The sequence below is a fragment of the Vulpes lagopus genome, chromosome 2 (genome assembly GCF_018345385.1).
Source record: "Vulpes lagopus strain Blue_001 chromosome 2, ASM1834538v1, whole genome shotgun sequence".
NCBI classification, from domain to species: Eukaryota; Metazoa; Chordata; class Mammalia; order Carnivora; family Canidae; genus Vulpes; species Vulpes lagopus.
This window is the reverse complement of record NC_054825.1, coordinates 107,924,412-107,950,167: the sequence shown is the minus strand read 5'-3', so window position 1 is coordinate 107,950,167 and position 25,756 is coordinate 107,924,412. Positions and strand designations below refer to the sequence as shown.

Below are 25,756 nucleotides of genomic sequence, written 5' to 3'. Positions count from 1 at the left end.
TGGGTATTGGGTGGACTCCTTGCTGTCAGAGTACTGATCTTCTTTGCCTCTGCAGTAAACTAATATTGATATTAATGTACTGGAAAAATATATAAAGATACATACACACTACTCATAGAAGCATTGTTTGTAATTTCAAAAAAACTGGAATCAACCCAGATGTCCACCAGTAGGGTATTGATTGAATAAAACTGATTTATCCACACATGAAGTCACTATGTAGTTATGAAAAAGAATTAGGAAAATTTCACTAAACTACTGTGTAATGAGCTGTAGGGTGAATTATCACATGAAAGAAGACTTTTCATGAAAAAATAATAGTTATCATTTGTATAAGAAAAGGCCTTAAAATACAAACGCACATACATTTCAGCTTATGTTAAAAATAAGTCAGGGGCACCTGGGTGGCTCAGTGGGTGAAATGTCTGCCACACACTCAGGTCATGATGATCTCAGGGTTCTGGGATCAAGTCCCATGTCAGGCTCCCTGCTCAGTGGGGAGTCTGCTTCTCCCTCTCCCTCTGCCCCTCCTCCTAACTCATGCACATTCTCTCTCTCTCTCTCTCTCTCTCTCTTTCTCTCAAATAAATAAAATTAAAAAAATAAGTCACATAACCTCACACCTGTTAGAATGGCTATTATAAAAAAGATAAGAAATAATGTGTGTTGGAGAGGTTGTGGAGAAAAGAGAACCCTTGAGCATTGCAGGACATGTAAAGTGGTGCAGCCACAATGGAAAACAGTATGGAGGTTCCTCAAAAAATTAAAAAACTGAACTGCTATGTGTTCCAGCAATTTCACTTCTGGGTGTTAATCTGAAGGAAATGAAAACACTACCTAGAAAATATATATGTACCCTCAATTCCTTTGCAGCATCTACATGTCCATTGATGGATGAATGGATAGATATGTGTAAATGTACAATGAGAAATTATTCAGCTATTAAAAACAAAGAAATCCTGACATTTGATGCTGATCCATTCAGCATCAATGGATCCTGAAGACATTATGCTAGAGAAATGAATCAGACATTGTCTGTTAGTTGGCACCAATCTTCCCCACTAGCGACATGCACAAGTTCCTTCACCAACAGTACTTGTCAAACTTTAAAAATGTAGTCAGTGTTATTGGTGCAAAGGGACATAGTTTCAATATGTGTTTATCTTATTCTAATTAAAATTCAGCATCTTTTCATATTTTAACATTCGTTTATACATATTATAAATTTTCCTGTCTTTTATACATTTTTCTATCAGATTTTTAAACTTTTCTTTTCAGCGTTAAGATTCCTTTGTGTACTAAGTTGAAAACATTTTCTCCCACTTTGTCACTTGTCTTTTGTTGCTTTTTTCTTTGAAGTTTTTTTTCTAAGGTTTTTTTGTGTGTGTGAGTTGTTTTTAATCCCAGTGTAGTTAACATAGTGTTATATTAGTTTCATGTGTACAGTATAATGATTTGGCAGCTTTATACATTATCCATTGCTCATCATAGTTAAGTGTGCTCTTAATCCTCTTTATCTGTTTCACCCACCCCCTCAACCACTTCCCCTCATGAAACCATCCATCTGTTCTTTATATATAGTTAAGAGTTTGTTTTGGGTTTTTTTGTTTGTTTGTTTTGTTTTGTTTTGTTTTGTTTGTCTTTGCCTTTGTTATGTCTGCCATGGAAAGAGTATTTTTAAAAATATTTTTGGTGTGCAGTATTTTATTGCATCATGATTTAGAATCATGGTTTTATAGGCTGTTGGTAGATTCAGTTTTAAGAATGCATTCATATTTATTTCTAGGACTTTTAGTTTGGTTTTACTGTAAGTACACTATGTAAATATAGTGTCAGTATGGATGTGGTGTTATCTTTTTTTGTTGTTGTTCTAACAGATTCTGTCCTAGGTTAACCTTTCATCGCATAGAAAATTAATAAAATCAATGTGTTGAAAAAAATTACATTTGCCAAATCATTCCCTTATTTCAGATTCTTTCCTCCGGAAGTAGGATCAGATCAGCATCCATGTGTGTCTTTGTCTCCTTTAGTCCATTTCCTTTTGAGTTGTTATATTTCAAAAGAGCTGGTGTGCTAGATTATAAAACTAGGAAAAATGAAGTGGTTCATTAAGTCTTCACTTGACTTAAAACCTGTTTTCCATTTCTGGCTTCATTTTGTGCTGCTCTAAACATTTTATAGGTTTACAAATTACTCAACATATTCATGGCTTATAGATGTCACATGCCTTTGGGCACACAAAAGAAGTATTACTATTTGTATGTTAATTCCAGGATCTGCCCTTTAAAGTATAATTGATGCCACATTTGGTATTGGTAGTTTGTGAATGTCTGACACAAACAACTGGCTCTATGTTCTCTCTCTCTGTGCATTTGTATAATATGCTTTCTTTTATAGTCAATATAACCCATTAGAAAAACTTACATGATAGATTAAATCTTTCCCCTGTCCACTTACAAGTAAACCCATTCTCCTTCACAGCCTTTGGAGGTGGTTTGATGGGTTGTGTTACTGGATGGTTCTGGGAGTGTGATCCTGAGCATAGAGTTCTTGGCTTATTTCTTTTTTCTTTCTTTTTTCTTTTTAAGGTTTTATTTATTTATTTGAGAGAGAGAGAGTGAGGAGAAGAGAAAGCATAAGCAGGAGCAGAGGGAGAGGGAGGAAGCAGATACCCCACTGAGCAGGGAACCAGACACGGACTTGATCCCAGGACCCCAATATCATGACCTGAGCTGAAAACAATGCACTGAGCCACCCAGGTGCCCCTTGGTTCTTTTGGATCCCAAAGCCTGCATGGGTAGGACATTCTTGTCATGTCCCCACTAGTCCAGTTGAGTCAGAAAGTTGAAGGTGCATGTCTGTCTGGGATCCATCAATAACCTACTGGAGCAGAGTCTGAGAAGGGTTTAGAAGGAAGCACGGGAAGCCTGTGTGCCCAGAAAGGAGGATTTCATGTAAGTGAGAAATGATCTGAGAGGCCAGAGTTTGAATGCCTCCCCAGCTCTGAACCTTGGTAGATTTTCAACCTGCCTTCTAACTGGAGAGGTGATTCAAAATGCAAATTGCCAGGACCCACCCCTCCAGATTCTTATTCCATAGGTCTAAGATAGGATGTCAAAATCTGTTCTTTTTGTTGGCACCCCAAGTGATTTTTCTGCTGATTCTGACCTGGATAGGAACCTACTACCTGTGTGAAACTCCTGTGTAATCCTGGCTAATTAATTTAGTCTCCCCAAACCCTAAGTGACTCTGTTAAAATAGTGAACATAATTTGTATTTCCCTGATGGCAAGTGATGCAGAGCATTTTCTCATGTGCATGTTGGCCATGTCCATGTCTTCCTCTGTGAGATTTCTCTTCATGTCTTTTGCCCATTTCATGATTGGATTGTTTGTTTCTTTGGTGTGGAGTTTAATAAGTTCTTTATAGATTTTGGAAACTAGCCCTTTATCTGATATGTCATTTGCAAATATCTTCTCCCATTCTGTAGGTTGTCTTTTAGTTTTGTTGACTGTATCCTTTGCTGTGCAAAAGCTTCTTATCTTGATGAAGTCCCAATAGTTCATTTTTGCTTTTGTTTCTTTTGCCTTCGTGGATGTATCTTGCAAGAAGTTACTGTGGCCAAGTTCAAAAAGGGTGTTGCCTGTGTTCTCCTCTAGGATTTTGATGGAATCTTGTCTCACATTTAGATCTCTCATCCATTTTGAGTTTATCTTTGTGTATGGTGAAAGAGAGTGGTCCAGTTTCATTCTTCTGCATGTGGATGTCCAATTTTCCCAGCACCATTTATTGAAGAGACTGTCTTTCTTCCAATGGATAGTCTTTCCTCCTTTATCGAATATTAGATGGCCGTACATTTCAGGGTCCACTTCTGGGTTCTCTATTCTGTTCCATTGATCTATGTGTCTGTTTTTGTGCCAGTACCACACTGTCTTGATGACCACAGCTTTGTAATACAACCTGAAATCTGGCATTGTGATGCCCCCAGCTAAGGTTTTCTTTTTTAAAATTCCCCTGGCTATTCGGGGTCTTTTCTGATTCCACACAAATCTTAAAATAATTTGTTCTAACTCTCTGAAGAAAGTCCATGGTATTTTGATAGGGATTGCATTAAACGTATAAATTGCCCTGGGTAACATTGACATTTTTACAATATTAATTCTGCCAATCCATGAGCATGGAATATTTTTCCATCTCTTTGTGTCTTCCTCAATTTCTTTCAGAAGTGTTCTAAAGTTTTTAGGGTATAGATCTTTTACCTCTTTGGTTAGGTTTATTCTCACACCAGTGAGAATGGGGAAAATTAACAAGGCAGGAAACAACAAATGTTGGAGAGGATGCGGAGAAAAGGGAACCCTCTTACACTGTTGGTGGGAATGTGAACTGGTGCAGCCACTCTGGAAAACTGTGTGGAGGTTCCTCAAAGAGTTAAAAATAGACCTGCCCTACGACCCAGCAATTGCACTGTTGGGGATTTACCCCAAAGATTCAGATGCAATGAAACGTCGGGACACCTGCACCCCGATGTTTCTATCAGCAATGGCCACAATAGCCAAACTGTGGAAGGAGCCTCGGTGTCCATCGAAAGATGAATGGATAAAGAAGATGTGGTTTATGTATACAATGGGATATTACTCAGCAATTAGAAACGACAAATACCCACCATTTGCTTCAACGTGGATGGAACTGGAGGGTATTATGCTGAGTGAAATAAGTCAATCGGAGAAGGACAAACAGTGTATGTTCTCATTCATTTGGGGAATATGAATAATAGTGAAAGGGAATATAAAGGAAGGGAAAAGAAATGTTGGGAAATATCAGGAAGGGAGACAGAACATAAAGACTCCTAACTCGGGGAAACGAACTAGGGGTGGTGGAAGGGGAGGAGGGCGGGTGTTGGAGGGGAATGGGTGACGGGCACTGAGGTGGACACTTGACGGGATGAGCACTGGGTGTTTTTCTGTATGTTGGTAAATTAAACACCAATAAAAGTTAATTTAAAAAAAAAATAAAAAAAAAATAAAATAAAATAAAATAAAAGTGAAAAAAAAATAGTGAACATAATATTTGAAAAAGGGTTAGTGAAAGTATTAGGTGAGATTAAATGTGTTGATGTTGATGAAAGGGATTTGTGAAACAGTTACTGTTGTGCCACACAAATATTTGTTATTCTGGCTCAGCCACTTAGTGCCTATGTACGACCTTTGGCAATGATTTAACTTCTTTATACCTCATCTGTAAAATGAGGATATTAACAGTACCTATCTCACTGTGGCATTGCACAGAGTAAAATGAGAAAAGACCAAGAACAGTGCCCTGCATGTAGGCAATTCAAAAAGTACTAGATATTATTGCTATTATATTTCTTTCATTCAGTGTTCAAAATTTATGCATTGAACAGCTACTATGTGCCATGGGTATCTATGAATAGGGTGACCATATAAATTGTCTTTCAGAATAAGAGATGTTTGATGGTTACAGGGGAGCTATTAACAATTACGGTGAGGGGGAGCTATTAACAATTACAAGAAGACAACAAGTGTCAACTCAGCAGTCCTGGATAGACCAGGGTGGATGTCATGTAACCAAAATGAACCAAAGATGAGAGAGTTTGTGAAGGTAGCTTCTACTGGCAGTTCTCTTCATCTCTACCCTTACAGAGCTTGAGGTCTCTTCTAATTAAATGTTAACAGATATGTAGTGTTATTGGCTTTATGGAATGCCAAAATGGTAGTCATCCTAGGGAGCCCCATCTATCTTTGACTCTGCCTACAGGTGTCCTACTCCCAGCCATAATGAGTCTAGCTTTTCTTCCTCCTAACTCCCTAGATCCCTCAACCCTAATTTTACACATCTTGACCCCTATGGCCAGAATGTTCCTTCCCTTATGAGTTTTCTGGGTAGGGCTATTGCAATAAAAGACCACAAACATGGTAGCGTAAAACAACATGGATTTATTGCTCGTAGTTCTAGAGGCCAAAGTCTGAAGTCAAGTCAGCAGGGTCATGCTTCCTTAGAAGGCTCTAAGGAAGAATGCTTCTTCCTCTTCCAGCTGTTGGTGGCTCTTAGAGTTCCTTGGCTTGTGGAGGCATCACTCGGATCTCAGCTTCCATTTTCACACAGCATTTCCTTCTGTGTGCCTCTGTGTCCTCTTTTCTTCTTATAAAGACATCAGTTACTGGATTTGCTAAGCCCAGGATAATTTCATCTTTAGATCCTTAGGTAATTACATCTATAAAGACCCTATTTTCCAATATGTTCCCATTCTGGATGGACATGGATTTTGAGTAGACACCATTCAACCCACTATACTTCCTTTAGTTGGGAAAGGTTCAAATGAAAGAGAAGTTAGAGCTTTCTTTTAAATCAGGGCACTGTACTAGGCTTAGTCTTTCTCAATCCAAGCTTTTGTCTTGATAGGTTGAGGAGGGAGTCCTCATTCCCTCAGAAACTTATTTATAAAGGAACTCCCATCTTGCCTTTCTTCTCTCTCTACCAGAGCAGAGGAAGTAACTTAAGTTACTGTGGGTACAAGTAAAATGTATTATCTGTAAATCTATGGCCTGACCTGTCACCTGTGGGTTTTCATTAGCTTTTATTAGAATGGGATATAAAACTGTCCCTAAGCTTTGAGGCGCTTTCTCATAGTCCCCAAATACCACCCACCAAACAATGGATTTTTGTAAATCTCTTCAACTGCTTTATCCCAGAAGAAAATTGAATGTGTTCCTGCTGAGCTTTTATTCTGTCCTTATGCCCCCAAAATGTACATTATGAAAATGTAAAAAACAAACAAGGAACCAGTCAATAATCTTAAAGGAAGTTCATTATAAGTCCCGTTAGATGTATTTAGAAAAGTGATTTTGTTTTTTTTTAACCCAAGGCTGTATTTACCAGTTATTTCAGAGTAAAGGTTCAAAGCTAGAGTCCCTGGCCTGCACAGTACATCTCTCTCATCTACCTGCACTGATCCTGTGGCAAACATTATCTTTATTCACCTGCAAGAGCTGTAACCCTCAGGAATGGACTCTGGTGGTGGTCTTAACACATTGTTTCTCCTGAATAAATGATTACAGGAAAGGATTAGTGAGGACCAACAGCTGCAATGGAAATGAATACCATTTATCCTTTCTTGTAGTTGGATGCCAGAGTCTAGGAATTTGTCCCAATTTGCACAGATTTTGAATGCCTTTCCACAAGCCGATGTCTGGAGGGTGACTCAAGCAGACATCTGCTTGGAGTCCAGGTGTGAAAGAGGGAAGAAGCTTCATGTTTTATTTATCCAGAGTAAAAGAAATGTTGCACATCACATAAAATATCCAGATTATGAAACGGAGCTGACATAAGTAACAGTGTGTTGTATTTATATATAAAATTTAAACCTAAGGCTGGAAACTTAAGGAATTTACAGCCAAGGTGTGAAACTGTTTATCTCTGTGTCATTTAAAAAAAAATAAATACAAATGCCTGCCATGTCTCCTTTCTTCTTTGCCCCTGAAGAGCCTGAATATTGTCTTCCCCATCCTACCCTACTCTGTGGATACCCTCTCCTCCCTTTCCCTATTCAAGCTTCCCGCAGGGTCCATGGGACATGTGAGAAGTCAGATTCACTGAGTGGCCCCCAGTTGCAATGATGTGATACGTGGCTACATTATCTTGCATGGCAGTAGGGAGAAACTAATATTCGAGGATAAGTGGCCCTCAATTATTTTTCTCCTTTCCAGAGTTGACACACATTTCTTTTCTTAAAGCTCCGTGTTAGGTGTGTGACTCCATGGCTTTTTCTTCCCCAGAGAGATTTGTTTTTGGTTTTGTTTCTTTCTTTCTTTGTTTTTGGAGGAGGAGAGATCTGTTTTAAAATAATCAAAGGTTCAAATTATCACTCTGGCTTTCCACTGATTTGAAATAAACATTTAATGTGTCACCTAATAGTTTGTCTTAAAGACATGAATTAAAATAAACATATTCTCATTATGAGCACTGAGTAATGCTTCAAATTGTTGAATCATGACATCGTACACCTGAAACTAATATAACACTGTGTATTAACTACACTGGAATAAAACAAAACAAAACACAACACGGTACAACAAAACGTATCCTTTTCCAGGCGGGCTGGCCACCTACTCATTGCAACCTTGAGTCAATCAGTATCTTTTTTTAATTTTTTAAAAGATTTTATTTAATTATTTATTTGACAGAGAAAGAAAGAATAAGTAGGGGGAGTGGCAGGCAGAGGGAGAGGGAGAAGCAGGCTCCTTGCTGAGCAGGGAGCCCCATACAGGGCTTGATCCCAGGACCCTAGGATCATGACCTGAGCCAAGGCAGATGCTTATCCACCCAGGCATCCCTCAATTTATTTTTTCTGTGCTTGCTAGGTTAGTTCCTAGTAAACCAGCATTGGGCTGTAACCCAATGTAAGGGACATACCCAGTTTTGTTTGTTTGTTTGTTTGTTTTTTTAAATTCTGAATGAGCATGGCCCTTGTGTTACCCAAGAGAAATCATGGATTGGAAATACAGCATAAGGCATACTGATCATGCATGACCTAGAGGTAGAAGGTAGTTGAGCGCAAACAAAACATCCCTGCGGCTTTTCCCCACTACTATTCTCAATATTCTTTATCTGAAATTTATATGTATTTCCTTTAGGAAGTCTTGCTATTTCACAGAGTTTGGAAGACATGCACAGAGTCATATCGACAGGCCTGGAAGGTAGAAGAAAGAGCCTGAACAGCCCTAAACCATCTCTATAGCTAAGCTTTTGGCATATATTTTGCTGGATTTTGTTCCCCAAAGTAAAGATTACCATATTTCTCTGTATATAAGACTAAGTTAGACAAAAGAAATCTTAACCAGTAATAGTGATCAAAGATTAAAAAAAAATAAAGCATAGGACAGATGGGTAAAATGGGACAGACAGAGAGACAGGGGAGATGAGGGGAGAGCATGCAAACACCATCAGATTCTTTTAGGAAGTGGAAATATGTGAGGGATGAAGAGAAGGAAACCAGAACTTTCCAAATTGGATAATAATAATGATGGCTGACTTTTTTTTTTTTTTTGCGGGGGGGGGGGGGGGGGAGGCTAACAATAAATAGAAGCCAAAAAAAGGATATGAAGATATTTTTATCCTTACCAGTTTTTTTTTTCCTGAAGTGACTTCATTGCTGCAAAATTTCTCTCCACATTATTAGCAAAATATCTTTGTCAGTAATAAATTTTCCACTGAGTTTGGGAAAAAGACAAGACACAGTGAGAAAGAGAGGACATATGAACTGAGTTTGGTATGACAGTTGGCATGCATCCTATTTTTTTCCTAGGGTTGTAGCAACTGGTTGTATGGATTTCCTTAGGAAGAAGATATAATATAAAATGGGTTACTTTCCAGGATTCATGTCTGTTTGCCATACATGTTTGAGAAGGGAGAGTGTTTGTTAACCCTGCACCCTCCCCTCCTCTTTATGAATATAAGCAAGCATATGCAGTGATTTGTAAACATTCATTTAATTCTCTTGGCCAAATTCATGTATATGTATGCTTTTAACTATTTGTAATATTTACCATAACTAGTAATTGAGTATTCAAACAACACTGGTAAACACTTTTTGCAAAGTTTGCCATGTAAAACACAATTTACCTTGGTTTAATGGGCATAGGGCTTGTTATCTGTTACCTGTTATCTAGGAAAGGGTGTGCATGGACCTACGGAACCCCAAACCTTGCCTGCACACACAGCACTCACATCTTCCCACAATAAATCATTTACCACACAGCTGCCGGGGAGTGAAGGACATGGATTCCTATTTTGTCCCCTTCCCCTTCCATCCAGCTCCCTCTCCCTTTTCCATCCTTCCCTTTTCTATGGATCCTAATGAGCAGCATAATGGTCCCAGGTCCGAGGTGGGAGGGAAGTGGATGGCTACTCGGCTTGGACCCACACTGGCTAATTAGTATGGGGCTAATTGACCTTTCGTGGAATCTTATTCCTCAGCCTTCAGCAACAGAGAAGGGCCTTTCAATATCTCTATGTAGTGTAATATCTTTGATTATAATGAAAACCAGTCATAAGAAATGTGAAATACATTCAAAGCATAAATCACAAAATATCTGTCTTTTACAAGTCTCTCTTAAAAAAAAAAAAAAACAAAATGAAAGCTCAAATTGAAGGAACCGTTTTTATCCTCATCCAATTAAAAAAATTGGCATTTAGTGTTCATTGTAGACAATGGAGGGAACTGGAGTTCATGAGAAACAAAGCTGTGGGAGCAGTTCCTTTCTGGTTATTCTGACTCCCCTTTGCACATCTCTGGGTTCCTGCCACTTTCTCCATGTTGTCACATTGTTAGCTGCAACCATACAGAACAATTCCCAGCCATTACATCTAAAAATATCTTTAAGTAACTTCCTAAATAATTGCCATTTTGTCTTTCTCTGACATAGAAAATACATTATTAAAAACTCATACAGAAACATATCTGTTAAAAGTTATTGTCAGAAGAAGCAACTAATAAGCGTTCTGGATTTTTAACAGCCAAAGAAAGAAAAGAAAATTTAAGTTGTTTTAAAAAGCATTTCTTTCTTATTTAGATAATTTATGTAAAGTTATCCGAGAATGACCCCCTTAATGTCAAAATGATTTTTAAAATTAAAATCTGATAACATCATCGCCTATTAAATTAGGAAATCTTTTATCTGATAACTATTAGCTGATTATATTATTGCTTTTCTGGAGAAAAATGTGTGTTATTAAAAACTCAAATGAAAATTAGAGATGTTTCAGACCTTAAAATGTAAAGTTAGTACACAATGGGAAATGTGACAGCCTTCCCGTTGAAATAGTTTAAGCATTTTGTAGGATGAAATAGAACTTTGCAGACTGGAGAGAGCTAAAAAAAGAGTGAAGGTATCGGAGATAACTTGACCTAATTTAATGAGCACAGGAATTGGTACAGTAAGTATGCTGATGAGTGTGGATCGATCAGTATGCTTAGACAGGAGGTTGTGTCCAACATGTCTGTTTATATCATGAATTCAGAGAGGTGGAGAGTCCAAAGCAGAATATTTGAAAAAGCCCTGGGCTTACAGCCAAAAAACATGGGCTGCAGAGCTGTCTTTTTCATTTCCTAATTATGTGTCTTATGTGGGCGAGTTACCCAAGCCATCTGAAATGTTTCCTTACCTCTGAAATGACTACCACAATTGATATGAGCTTCACAGTATCACTGGGTTATTCAACAAACCCAGGTCTCTGGAGTGTGGACTTTGAACCAGGTCTCTGTCGTAGAGACTTCAGCATTAGATCCAGTATCTTTTCTTGAAGATGGCACTGTTGGGTAACAGAGAGAAACACATAAAAAGGCAAGGGCCATGCAGAGTGGTCAGTGCCACCTTCTGGGCTCACTGGGACCTGGAGGAGTGCCCATCCCGCAGCAGCAAGAGCTGGCGCTGGCCTTCCTTCCTGGGAGTGAGGCCTCGTTGCCAGACTGGCTTCATGCTCGTGGTGCTTCATGTGCTTTGACCAGTTGCTCTGTAACTGGCACTGGTTCTTACTTTCATCATCGTTTTGTTTGCTTGTTTGTTTTAAATCAGATCCACCCACACTTTCTTTTGCTACCTCCACTGAGCCAGTTCCAGCAGGGCTGTCTTCCACAGCTTTGCACATTCCGGGGATCTGGCTTTCCTCCTAATCATTCCTTCATACCCAGGGTGTGGCCCTGCAGCTTCCAAACCCGGCTCTTCACCATGAGCCCTGGGCATCTGTCCTGTTCTGTCCACCCTGTCCGGGAGCCACATTGTGGACCTTGGGGCATCAGAGGTGGGTAATGGGGTGTCCTTGGCCTTGCCTACCTCATCTTCACACTCAGGAACCAGGTGACATTGAGCTTGTCTTGAACCTCTCGTGGCTCATCTGCATCTTCTGTCAGGTGCCATTGAAATGAGCAGCCAGTGAAATAAAGAGCTTTATTCAGGCCAGCCAGTTCTGGCTTCCCAAAACCACGCTGCAGATGGCAACAGCACTTTCTTCAGAGGACTCTAGTGACTCTAGTGACGCTGAACTACTCACTGCATCTGAAACCTTGTCACGCAGCCTGGAGGGGAGCTAGAGCTCAGACATAGGTGCACTTATTTAATTGTATCAATATAATTGTTATTTCTATAGAAGATGAAAGCACTTGGTTAATAATGTGACATTATTGGCTTTTTGAATCTCATTACTAATCATTTTAGAGATTGTCTGTCTCACCCTTTTATACGTGTTTGGAAAACACTCCAATAACTTTGCAATCCCCAGGAATTTTCTTGTCAGAGTAACATTGCTTGTTTTTACAAGGTCTAAAAGGTTAAGAATATTTTGAAAAGCATTACAGGTTTTTCAAGTTTTGCTTATTTCCAATGTTCTTCTTCTTTTCTTTTTTTTTTTCTTTTTAAAGATCTCATTTATCTGAGAGAGAACACGAGCAGTGGGGAGGAGCAGGAGAGGGAGAAGCAGGCTCCCCACTGAGCAGGGAGCCCAAGGCAGGGCTCCATTCCAGGACCCCCTGGGATCATGACCTGAGCTGAAGGCAGATGCTTAACCCACTGAGCCACCCATGTGCCCCTATTTCCAGTGTCCTAATTGGATTACCAGACTCTCAAATATTTGAATCCTAACTTCATGTCAGCAGAGGAACTCCTTCTAGGAAAAGGAAAAATCAATGTCTTGTATATTATTAGATAATGGCCAATCAGGTGAGACTTGGTTATTGGTTGTCAATCATCTCCCATAGATATTTTATTAATACTGGGGTGTCTCTAAATCAAAGGTACTACAGAGAGAGTGTATATGATCCAAATCTCTCACTCCCTGATGGGGCAGAGGCTCCATCCGATTGGCAGCAAACAGCAAGCCCAGTTGGGCAAATAACTACTTGTTTTGTCCACATTGAACAACCTATATCACTTCCTTACTTGTTGAATTAATAAATTAAACCACAAATATGATGTGTTTCCTCTTTGCCAGGAAATATTCTATTTATTGAGGAAACAGAGACAGAAGGCATTGCTTTGCTCAGAGGAAGTTTAAAACCATGCTGGAGAACTCTGCGGTCTTTCCACTGAAAATCTCTACCTTCCAAAGCTAAGGAAGTTTTTCCTATACTATGAGAACTAAATATTATTTGGGGCTTTGAAATGACTAGACAACTAAACTTTATCCAATTTATCATCTCTGGAATGTGTTATTAGTGGGGCTTTGAACTCTACCAACATGATGGTGTAGTTATACCATCTGGCAGAGGAACTGCTTCCGAGATCAACACCGCTTTTTATGAGAGGTCAAAGAATTAAGCAGCTAATGGTCTCAGAACCATGGATGGAGACCAAGAGAAATATGTTCTGTACATATCACTGTAGCTACTGAAATCTGCTTGGGATCTTTGTATCTTCCTGTTCCCCTTTCCAGCTCTAGCCTAGGCATAAAAAAAAAAAAAAATCTCGAATTGAAAGGAAAATCTCAGTTTGGGGATTTCTCCCATGGTTGTCAAATTTTAGCAGGCTCTGAGAATTTGCTGAGGTTCTTCATGTGTTTCATGGCATCTGAGCATATAGGCATTTTTTTTTTAACAATGTCTAGTTCACAGGAAGCTGGAATGTTGTCAGAAGGATTGTCACATCTATAGTATCTTCTTATTCTGCCTTCTATGCCCATTTTCCAAGTAGGACTGTGTCAATGGGACAGCCTAATAAGATTCAGAGGCTTTATTGATGTACAAGATCAGAGGCCAGTCTTGTTTAGTTTTCAAAACTCCTGAATGATGATACTGATACTAACACCTATATATTTTGAGTTATTGCTGTGGCTTGGGGTCTGCCCTCCTTCTGTTTCCTTAAATCTTCAGAATAGTCTTCAAAGTTGGTGGTATTGCCAATGAAAGATGTAGAAATCAGAGCTTAGGGAGGAAAAGTAAATTGCCAGAAATTATACAGCTAATAAATTACATTTATTTGGCTTTAAATTCCACGTTCTTTCTTCCACAGCCTCTGGTTCCCCACAGAACATTTTAGGTATCGAGCTTGTGATTTTTTATATTTGTTCATTCATTCATTTATTCATTCTTATTTCTGCCCCCATCCTTTGACTTTTCCATCGACGGACATATTTTCTCTATCTATCTGGTACAAAGCACTGTGTGAGTCATTCTGATAAGTAAAAATATAAGTATGACCCAGTTGCCACTCTCAAGAATTTCTAAGTTGAGTCTGAAGATCAGACAGACAGACAGACACCCCCCCAAAAAAAACCCTCTACCCTCTGACCATGGCAGAAAGAGCATGACAGGCAAAGATTGCTGGCACTCAGATGCAGAAGAAAGGCATTACTTTTATCTGAAGCATGTAAGTCCTGAAGGTAGAGAGGAATTTTATCTGACTGAATTCTTGAGCCTCCTTGAAAAGAAAACACTATGGACAAAAACCTCAGGGGATGTTAGGAGACTCATTCTCAACTGTTTCCTCCTGTTGCAGAGCTCCTGTCCTCGCATATCTGCTCAAGTGTACTCAGATCTTGGTGTTGGTTTATTTGAAATGACTTAGGCTCAGGGCTATATACAATTCCTACGGTCCTGGCTGAACACGGAGGCTGTGATAAATAGTGATAGAATGTCTATCAGACCAATGAGAATGGAAAATAGATATTGTCAGCTATTACTGCCTAATGAACAACCACAAAAATCTCAGTGCCGTACATCAAATGAGCATATCCTTCACGTCAACTGGGGTCCGTGGTGCCAGCCTGCCTCAAGCTGGAAGGCTTTTTTCAAGCTGTAGGTACAGCTGCCCTGGTCCTCTCTGCGGTTGAACACAAGTCTGTGTCAGATGTACACATGGGGCCCTGGCTCAGGAGGTGGAAAGCACCCAGAGGTGCTCTACTGCTGACCACAGCAGTGGTGCAGATACATTTTAAGGCCCTGGTTCAATCATGTTGGCCAAAGCCAGTCATGTGACTGAGCCCAAATCAAGTCCAGAAGGAGAGATGGGAGGGAACAGCTCTGATGAAAAATCTCATCTCTCATATATACGATGAAGGAGATGGAAAGGAGATCAAATCATGAGATAGGTGATCTAAAAAGGAGAAAAGTCTAAGCACACCTGAAGATGATAGTAAGATGTCAGATTCTATATAACAGGTAATAGTGAGACATTTGAAAAGGTTATGTCGCATACTCCAGAAACTTGTACATAATAGATGATAGAGGGAGATGGGAGGTCAGGGAGCAATTGCACAGCTACTATAATGATGAAAGCTTAAAATGGGGAGGTGGCAATTGAGAAGTAAAGGAGCAGGAAGATATGAAGGCAATTTCTGAATCAGAATTAGTTGCTCTTGGCACCTTGCTGGATATAATGGTAGGGTGGAGGAGCCCACAGCGGTGATTCTACTGAAGCCATCAGAAGACACAGAAGGATCATCAGAGTTGTAGGTGATGGGGGAGGGCCTGTGCCTGTGTACCATGGAGGAGGGCAGTGCTTCGACAGAAATGGGGACATGAGGTGGGGCAGACTAAGATGGAGATTGAGGACACAGTGGCCATGGCTGAGTAGGAGCCACCCTGAGATTCACAGAGCTGTGAGGACAGGTGGCAAGGAAAGCAAGCATGTCCAGGTGACAGAGGCCTGGAGCATGGGGTACAGAAGAAGCAGAAATGGTACTGAGGACCAGAGGGCATCCCAGTGATCTTCTGAGTCCACAAGATGAGCCTGCAGGAAATGCTGCTGCATGTTGGGTACCCCTCATAAATGTTTGCTAGTGATGGCGATGGAGCTCTGGAGGGAGGATGGGGGCCAATTATGACTGTTACAAGCATCGCTGTGTTTGCATGGTGTTGTTTGAACATTGCTACGATAAGAGCATGACTGTGGGTAGTTTATAGATATTGAAATTCAGGGATTGATTGAAAGAATGAGGTCCTGGCTCTGCAGGAGGAGGGCTGCAGACAGATGAGTGATTTTCCATCCAGTAGATATTCTGAGATGAGGCTTTGATCTCAGGTAGTCTTGTTTTAGCCCTAGCAAATTATCTGACTTCTAACTTTAATTCTAGTAAATTTTACAGTCTTCTGTTCATACACATCAATATATTGATGCAGAGCATTTTTTCACATATTCACTGATTTTAATTGTGATCTTGGATGGATTGGCCTGCGTATGCTATTCACTTGCTTCCCCATCGCTGTGGTGATGTGTTTGCTGGTGACATAGGGGATGCGTGTGGAGTCTACCATAAACATGATTTTAAATTGTAGAGAGAAATGCTCTGTAACTGACAATAACCAACCCTCTGTTCTTTATAAAATGGAGATGAATGCCAGTATTTATATCTGAGAATTGGGAGGACACATCACTTCAGAAGTAAATCAATTTTAAAAGAATTTTGCTTTTTGCTGTGCTTATGTGTGCAGTGTGGTACGTTTTTTCCCTATGAGCTCTGGTGTTGCTTTGACTGTTACCCTAGTTTTCTGTTGCTGTGTTTCATGTGTCCCCACGTTTTGTAGCAGGCATGTGTGTGAGTGCCATGGCCCTGCTGACCCTGTGTCTGCCTCTGTCAAACACACATGGCTCTCAAGTTCCATGACTGCGTGCAACCTTGGGCCTAAACAGATCTTAGCCTCTTCTGTGGACTCTGGGATGGAGGACAGGTCAAACCTTACTTGGCCTTTTAATGATTGCACTTTCTCAGTCTGTGTCTGCCTTGTTCCCACACAGAGCTGTGACCTGGATCAGCAGAGCATCATTCACGTTGTGCTGAGACCCTGGAGCAAAGGCCAAGAAAGGGAGGGCCCTGGAGGAGATGGCCCACGGAAGGCTGTGGAGGGCTCAGACAGAGAGCCTGAGAGCTTAACGCGTGTGGACCTCAGCAGCTCTGTCCTCCCAGCCCACTCGGTGGGTCTAGCTGTGATCCTGAGCGACGACTCTGAGAGGGTTCTGCCAGACAGAAGGCCAGGTAATTGTACAGATTATGTTTACGGCCAATAGAGCACTTTGTGTAGCCGACCTCTGCAGGGAAGGGGCTCAGTATGTACATATTTAATTCATGTAAGGTCTAGATTACTAGAAGGAGGCATCATTAGAAGGATGGCACTTGGCTATAAAATTTGAGGTGAATACATTTAATAAATACAATAGAACAGGGCTTTCAAATTAAGAATGAAGGGAAGGGCTGGAGCAGGTGTCAGGACCATGGTCATGGTATTTTATTTTAGTTATTTTTAAATTTAATTAATTAAGATGAAGCAGGATGCTGGAAATAGGATGCATTGAGCTAGGGTCAAAATATATGATTAAGGTGCATCTATATCCCTCCCAGGTTTTGCCTTTCTTTTTCTATTTCTTATTTTCTTAAAATACATTTTGGTTTATTATGTTTCTGATGATGTAGGGAAATTTCAAAAAACAGAAAGAGAACTTTAGAGAGGCAACTTTAATCGTGTGCCAGTGCTAAGACAACACATTACAATGTCAATAACACCCGCAGTGTGAACAATGTTTCTGTCTTTCCGTGTTACAACCCATTTTCAAAATGCTTTTATTTAGCAAGAATGGCGATTCCTTTCTTATTTTGCCAATATTAATGTATTTCCCTTAATCTTTTATTTTTATTTTTTTTAAGATTTTATTTATTTATTCATGAGAGACACAGAGAAAGAGAGGCAGAGACACAGGCAGGGGGAGAAGCAGGCTCCATGCAGGGATCCCGATGCAGGACTCGATCCCAGGTCTCCAGGTGAAGGTGGCGCTAAACTGCTGAGCCACCCAGGCTGCCCAGTCTTTTATTTTCCAATCTAAATAGTCAAAGGTAGGGGTGCCTGAGGACACCTGGGTGGCTCTGCCTTGAGCTCAGGTCCTGATCTCAACGTCTTAGGATCAGCACCCACCCCTCTTCCAACTCCCTGCTCAGTAGGGAATCTGCTTCTCCCTCTCCCTTCGCCCCTCCCCACCGCTGTGCACTCCCAGGTTCCTGCACACACACAGGCTCTCTGTCTCTCTGCCTCTCTCTCTCAAATAAATAAATAAATAAATAAATAAATAAATAAATAAATAAAATCTTTAAAAAAAAAAACAGTCAAAGGGGGCAGCCTGGGTGGCTCAGCGGTTTAGCACCTGCCTTTGGCCCAGGGTGTGATCCTGGAGTCCTGGGATCAAGTCCCATGTCGGGCTCCCTGCATGCAGCCTGCTTCTCCCTCTGCCTGTGTCTCTGCCTCTCTCTCCTTGTGTCTCTCATGAATAAATAAATAAAATGTTAAAAAAAATAGTCAAAGGTATAACAGGATTCCTTTTGCCTGTGTGTGACAGAAAGCACAAAATAATAGCAATGACTTTGTAAGGTATAAGTAAATTTCTCTCCTATATACAGTAAGTGAGGATTATATGAGACATAGGAAAAAATGTAATACATGGGGAAAAATGAGATCCATCTAAAACTCTGCAGTACCCATATGATCCAGAATGGAAAGTTAATATAAGTATTGGACTCCGATTTATGGTGCATCTGATGTTTCAAGTGGAGCATACATAAAAGCTGTTCTGAGAGAACATTCAGGTGGCATGGCAGGTCGCTTCCAGAGAGAATCACCCCCTCTTAAAGGGGCACACGTCATCAAACATTACAATTCAAACAAAAAGACGTTCTGTCTTGAGTAGAAGTAAGTATATTCCATAAACTGGAAGATTGATTTCCCCTGAAACTTGAGAAAATAAAGTAACAATTTGAAACAGAACACAAAACAAATACTTTTGATGTTAATTAAAGCATAAAAGAAAAAAATTGAAACCTAAAACAGAATACAACCATAATAGAAGAACAGCTATTAAATAGAACATAATTTTAGCTATTGGAATGAAAAAAAAAGTCCTCAGTGGATGGGTTAAGACAGCAAGTTTGGCAATGCCAAAGAGAGAAATTGTCAACTGAAAGATGGAGATGAAGGAGTTGCCCAAAGTGGTACAGGTTAAAATGTAAAACAATGCTTTTAGGAGACTGAAAGTTTGGAAGAGTAGGCCAAACATATTTCTGAAAAGAGTTTCATGACAGGAGAATACAGAATAGAAAAGAGACAGTTTTCTAAGAGAATACTGAAAATTTTCCAGTATGTGTAAGTCCTCTGATTCAAGAGTACATGGTCCCAAGCATAATAAAACAAAGAAACACACAATTGGTCTTAATCAAGATGAACAAAAATAAATTCACTTTATAAAGAAAGTAAAGGACCAAGGAATAAAAGAAGATATTAAAATCAATTGAAGAAGGAGATTACTTATAATAGAACAGTAATTTGAATGGGTCCTGGCAGGAATAATAGAAGAAACAGTATTGGAATAATATCAAATGGCCAAGGGATACACTTGTTAACTTATGGCTCCAAACCCAACAGGCCTAACAAAAATATTGCTCGAGAGTGAGAGGGAAATAAAGACGCTTTCAGATGAACACTGAGAGTATTTGTACTCAGTCTGAAAGAACTGTTGAAGTACTCACAACAGCGAGGAATGGGTTTGAACTCAAAGTGACAAAATGGGATATGAGAGATGATGCTCAAAAAATACAAGGATAAATACAAGTTTAAATGAACATTGGTGTAAAAATAATATTGATTAATATAATGGGTACAAAAATAGGAGAGACCAAAGTAGAGGATAAAATGACATTTAGGAGAAAACTGATCAATTCATGTGGAAATATGTTCAAGGTCTCATTAATGATCAGAGAAATTATTATTACAACAATATTTTATCAGTGTAGCCTACCTGATGGGCCAATATTTAAAAGTCTGACAATACCAAGCATTGGTTAGTACATAGGGCAAGAAGTACTTTCATACTTGATGGTGGGAATGTCCATTGATTTACCAGAGATAGCAATTCACAGCTTCATAATAATTAATGAAATTACAGATCTCTACATATTCTGGAACTCAGAGTACATGAGGAGACATCTATATAGATGACCATAATAGGACCATTGGAATTTATGAAAAGATAGCAATAACAGTTGTCTTTAAAAGTAGAATGGATAATCAGCATTTTATTCTTCTAATGGGTTGTAAATTACAAAGGAATGTTCAGTAAGATACAGTTTATGCAAAATTTATGTAAAATTTCAAACATAAAGTTCAAAGCAATTATATCTATTGTTTATAAAACGATAACCATCGGGATCCCTGGGTGGCGCAGCGGTTTGGCGCCTGCCTTTGGCCCAGGGCGCGATCCTGGAGACCCGGGATCGAATCCCATGTCAGGCTCCCGGTGCATGGAGCCTGCTTCTCCCTCTGCCTGTGTCTCTGCCTCTCTCTCTCTCTGTGTGACTATCATAAATAAATAAAAGCTAAAAAAAAAAAAAAAAAAATTTAAAACGATAACCATGTAATATATTTGGTCTAAACAGGATATATTTGAGAGTTAAAATGCATTAAATATGATTAAATTGTAATTATACACAATTATTTTTAAATATTTATAGATCAACAAATTAGATTTGTTATTTTAGTAAATGCATGAATTAGTTCTTCAATAGGATTTAATTTCTTTTCAAAAGTTAAAAAAATCATTTTGTTTAGAGCAAAATCAAGCTTTTATATTTATCATCTGAACATTAATAATACCAGCAGAATAATTATCCTTTGTACTTACACATTTTAATCAGTTTCTTAATATATCTGATTCTGCCATCTTTGTCAATGGTATCTACCTGAAGACTAAAAACAAATCTTACTGTTTTATTTTATTATAAAATTGTCTTTAGTCATCTTCAGTTTTATTTTATTATGAATAATTTTGAAATTATTGTCACCTTCAGTTGATTGTCTCTCTAGACTATGATACTTTTAGTTAAGAATTTCTTTTTTGGGCAGCCTGGGTGGCTCAGCGGTTTAGCGCCTGCCTTCGGCCCAAGGCTTGATCCTGGAGTCCCAGGGTCAAGTCCCATGTCAGGCTCCCTGCGTGGAGCCTGCTTCTCCCTCTGCCTGTGTCTCTGCCGCTCTCTGTGTGTCTATCATGAATAAATAAATAAAATCTTAAGAAAAAAGAATTTCTTTTTTCACTGTAGGATTGAGAGAGATATAAGTAGGCTCTCAGAATATTCTGCTAAATGTTTAATATTCACTTCATATTTTTTAAAGGATTTTATTTATTCATGAAAGACACAGAGTGAGAAAGAGAGGGAGAGACACAGGCAGAGGGAGAAGCAGGCCCCACACAGGGGGCCTGACGTGGGACTCGATCCCAGAACCCCAGGATCATGCCCTTTGACCAAAGGCAGGTGCTAAACCGCTGAGCCACCCAGGCGTCCCTCACTTTGTATTTTTAATTGAAATGTGTAATTCTTTCAACCCAAACAAGAGATTAGATAAACTCCTATAAATGTACATAACATGGTAAATGCCAACACCATCATAGCTAGTGCCTTCAGATGACTCTGTGCTCCATGATAAGACTTTATATTTGCATACACCTCAGAGAGTTCCATCTGACCACTCTCTGATCATCCTGTTCTCATTAACCCACTGACTGTTAGCTGTATGTATTTTTTGCAGGGCTGGAGTCTAGTCATGGTACCACTTGCTGGGGCACCAGGTGGCTGACAGGGGTGCCATCACACACCCCCAGACCAGGAATGAGTTCTCCTGGGGCCTTGCATGTTGTGTGAGGGGGATGTGCTAATTATACAGAATCTGGAAGGGATAGGGAAAGGAGAGATGCGTTATACCAGGCCAACTTTAAGACTTAACTATGTTGGGGCACCTGGGTGGCTCAGTCAGTTAACATCTACCTTCTCCTCAGGGCACGATCCCAGGGTTCTGGGATAGAGCTACCCTATCAGGCTCCCTGCTCAGTGGGGAGCCAGCTTCTCCTTCTCTGACTCTCCCTGCTTGTGCTTTCTCTCTCTGTGTCAAGTAGATAAATAAATAAAATATTTTTTAAAAGACTTCTTAATTATGTTAAAATTGAACTACAAAGAGTCATCCCTTCATCTTCAGATCTGGGAAGAATCATCTCCTTTTCAATCATCTCCTTGTACCTTCTACCACTTTTATATATGTACTTCATTTCCTTTGCATATACTTCTTCTCATTGAGGACAGGATATCTGTCCAGTTTATTACAGTTTTTCCCCCAAGTCTCCTAGAAGAGTGACAATAAACATTTACTAAATGATTTAAAATTATAAATGTAGTAAGCTTTTCATCATAATTTCTGTATACTTAACTTTTGGAAGCAATACTTTATTTAAAATTATTTGACTTCACTTCTTAAAGCATCTTGGCAATTTCAGTGTTGGAATGAATGTAGTACCTTGATTGGGGTTATTTGGAATGATTGTAGGGGCAGTGTGCTTACATGATTATTTTTCTTTACTAAAAATGACAGGTTAGAGTTTCTGGAACAGTGATTCACTCCAGTGTGCAGAAGAGCCATCTGTGGATACTCATTCCGTGCTTATTAATTCAGTTGACTGGGGGTAGAGGCCCAGAAATCCCAGTGCTGACTACATTCTGAGAAACTATGCCCTACAGCAGGGATTTGCCAACCTTACAACTGTGAGTCCTGCCTGGTGTCCTCAACTAGGTGGGAGGAAGAAGGCAGGTCAGGGAAAGAGAAGTGAACAAACCAAATCAACCCTTGGTAGCCAGAGCAGTTGCATACTTAACTAGTTTTACATATTAATTAACCCTTCTACAACATGTTTCATTTTGGGAAAATAAAATCCCTGGTTACAAAATATTTTAAAAGCTGTGCCTGAAAGAAAGAATTTGAAGAGAATTAAACTCACTTTCTTCACGTTTCTAGGGTGTTCAAATTAGACAAGGAAGAATTTAGGTGCCAAACTTGGGAGATCTCTAAAGGGCAAGTAGCTAGGCTGTAGCCACATGTGTGGCAGAAACAAATCGGAACTTCTAAAACCATGCAAGTTGGGTTTTTTTTTTATTATTATTAATAGATGGCAAAAGATAACTTAATTTGAGAGACCCTGTTAATAACCAATTATATGATTTTTACACTTAGAATCTAGGACATGTTATATATTCTTATATATTTATAAGAGGAATTCAAATAAATCAAGTGACTCATTCAGGTAACCCTTAGAGCAGTGGTTCTCAAGCTGTAGTGCTCATCAGAATTGTGTGAGGGCTGGGTCCAGCCCAGTCAGCTTGCAGTAAAGGCTGAGAATCACCATTTCTTTGCACTCCCAGGTCATGCTAAAAGTGTCATTCCAGCAGCCATCCTTTGAGTAGTGCTACCTAAATAATAAGAAATAATACTTTTTAAAATATTGCAAATGTATAAAATACGTTATTTTATAAATATTCGAATGAGAACCTTCAGTAGCTACTCCTGAACTCTAAGGAACCCATCCATGCATGAACTAAGTTATCATGTTATGTCTTCATTTCTTTAATGAGATACCATTCATTACCTCCTGACAATCAGATTTTATGAAGTTATTGGGCCTAGGAAAAAAATATTCTCTAAATTTTGTCATACAGTTAATTACATGAACAAAAGGTCAGTGAATCCCCACTTTAAGCCAGGCATAATTCTAGGTGCTAAGATGTAGCAGAAAATAAAAACAGAAAAAATGCCTACCTGAATGGATCCCATTCTACTTAGGGAATAGCTAATAAGCATAGAAACAAAGAACTAGTAAGTATATGTCCTCTGTCAAAAAATTAAGCAGAGTAAAAGGAATAGAGAGTGTTGGAAGGGGTACTCTTTTGTATAAGGTGCTAATAAGAAGGCCTTTCTCATGAAATGATATTTCAGGAGAGCATTTGTTAAGGGATTTCAGGCAGAGGGAGAGCCCAGTATGGAACCAAGGCAGGACCTGGTTGGAATGTAAGGAGGTTAGCGTGGCTGGAGCAAGGGGTGTGAGGCAATAGGAGGAAGGGAAGTTATAAGGGAGTCAAAATGGGAGTAAGTTGCATAGGGTATTGTAGAGCTTGTTTTACCTTGGTGAGAAGGTTAGCCACTGGAAGAGTTTTGGGCAATGCAGTAGAGTAATCTGACTTAGGGAATTGGCTAAGTCAGATGCTTTTGAAGTGGCTGCCTGTGAATCATAGAAATACTCTAATGCTCATGACATCAGAAACTAGTGGTAATAATGATGGTCAACATCTATGAGTGTTTGCTGTGAACCTGGCATTGTACTAAGCACTGCTTCCATGACTGTCTTATTTGGTTCTTTAGAAGCCCCACCAGGCAGACAATATTATTGTCCTCATTATAGATAGGAAGTAGCATCAGACTTTTTGAGGAACTCATCCAGACAAGACAAGATTTTACCGAGGATTGTCTGACTCCAAAGCTTGTGTTTGAAGTATCCAGTAGCCTATACTCTCCAAAATATAGATATCAGGGATCCCTGGGTGGTGCAGCGGTTTAGCGCCTGCCTTTGGCCCGGGGCGCGATCCTGGAGACCCGGGATGGAATCCCACGTCGGGCTCCCGGTGCATGGAGCCTGCTTCTCCTTCTGCCTATGTCTCTGCCTCTCTCTCTCTCTCTCTGTGTGACTATCATAAATAAATAAAAATTAAAAAAAAATAGATATCAGAAGTAAAGAATGAGCTTCTACATTTCCTCTAAGTATTTTGGTTATAAACAATAGACATAGTCTGACAATAGGTAGTTTTGAAGAATTGTGTTGTTGATTTTAGTCAAGAAGTCAAATTTTAAAACTCAATTTTATATCACGTGATGTATTATTATTTTCTTTTTAAAAATAAAACTCTTGTTAATTTTATCCAGTTTTTGGGCAACCCGGGTGGCTCAGCGGTTTAGCGCCTGCCTTCGGCCCAGGGCCTGATCCTGGAGTCCCATGTTGGGCTCCCTGCCTGGAGCCTGCTTCTCCCTCTGCCTGTGTCTCTGCCTCTCTCTCTTACTCTGTCTCTCATGAATCAATCAATCAATCATTCAATCTTTAAAAAAATGCCACCTAATGTTATGACATACTGTAAAGCTACAATCATCAATACAGTATAGTGTGGGTGGGAGAATAGACAAATAGATCAATGGAAGAGAATAGAGATCCTAGACATGGACCCACATAAATATGGTCAGCAGATCTTTGAAAAATGAGAAAAGGCAATGTGGTAGAAAATAGATAACCTTTTAAACAAATATGGTGCTGGAATAACTGAATATCCATGTAAAAATATCCAGGCACAGATCTTATAATTTTCACAAAAATTAACTCAAAATGGATCACAGACCTAAGTATAAAACACAAAACTATTAAACTTCTAGAGTGTAGCATGGGAGAAAACCTAGATGACCTTGAGTATAGTGATGAGTCTTTAGATACAGCACCAAAGGCATGATCTTTGAAATAAATAAATGATAAGCTGAACTTCATTAAAATGAACAATTTCTCCTCTGTGAAAGACAATGTCAAGAGAATAAGAAGGCAAGCCAGAGACTGGGAGAAAATATTTGCAAAAGCCACATTTGATAAAGGACTATTCTCCAAAATATACAAAGAATCCTTAAAACCCAACAATGAAATGAACAAATGGATTAAAAATTAGGCAAAAGACATGAACAGATACCTCACCAAAGAATTTACACAGATGGCAAATAAGCATATGAAAAGATGTTCAATATTATGTGCCATTAGGAAATTACAAATTGAAACAATGCGATACTATTACACACTTAATTAGAATAGCCCTAATCCAACACTGACAACACCAAATTTCGACGGGATGTGGAGCCACACCAACTGTCATTC

The 25,756-nt window shown here is 39.4% G+C and overlaps 1 protein-coding gene across 1 annotated transcript in view; it reads left to right on the top strand.

Annotated features, from left to right (window-relative positions):
* The window catches only part of PRKN (parkin RBR E3 ubiquitin protein ligase), a 1,299,677-nt gene that overhangs the window by 405,989 nt on the left and 867,932 nt on the right, over nucleotides 1-25,756 (top strand). The window contains exon 3 of the mRNA XM_041744985.1: nucleotides 16,742-16,979. Within this exon, the coding sequence (XP_041600919.1) occupies nucleotides 16,742-16,979 (238 nt within the window). The remainder of the gene's footprint in view (nucleotides 1-16,741; nucleotides 16,980-25,756) is intronic.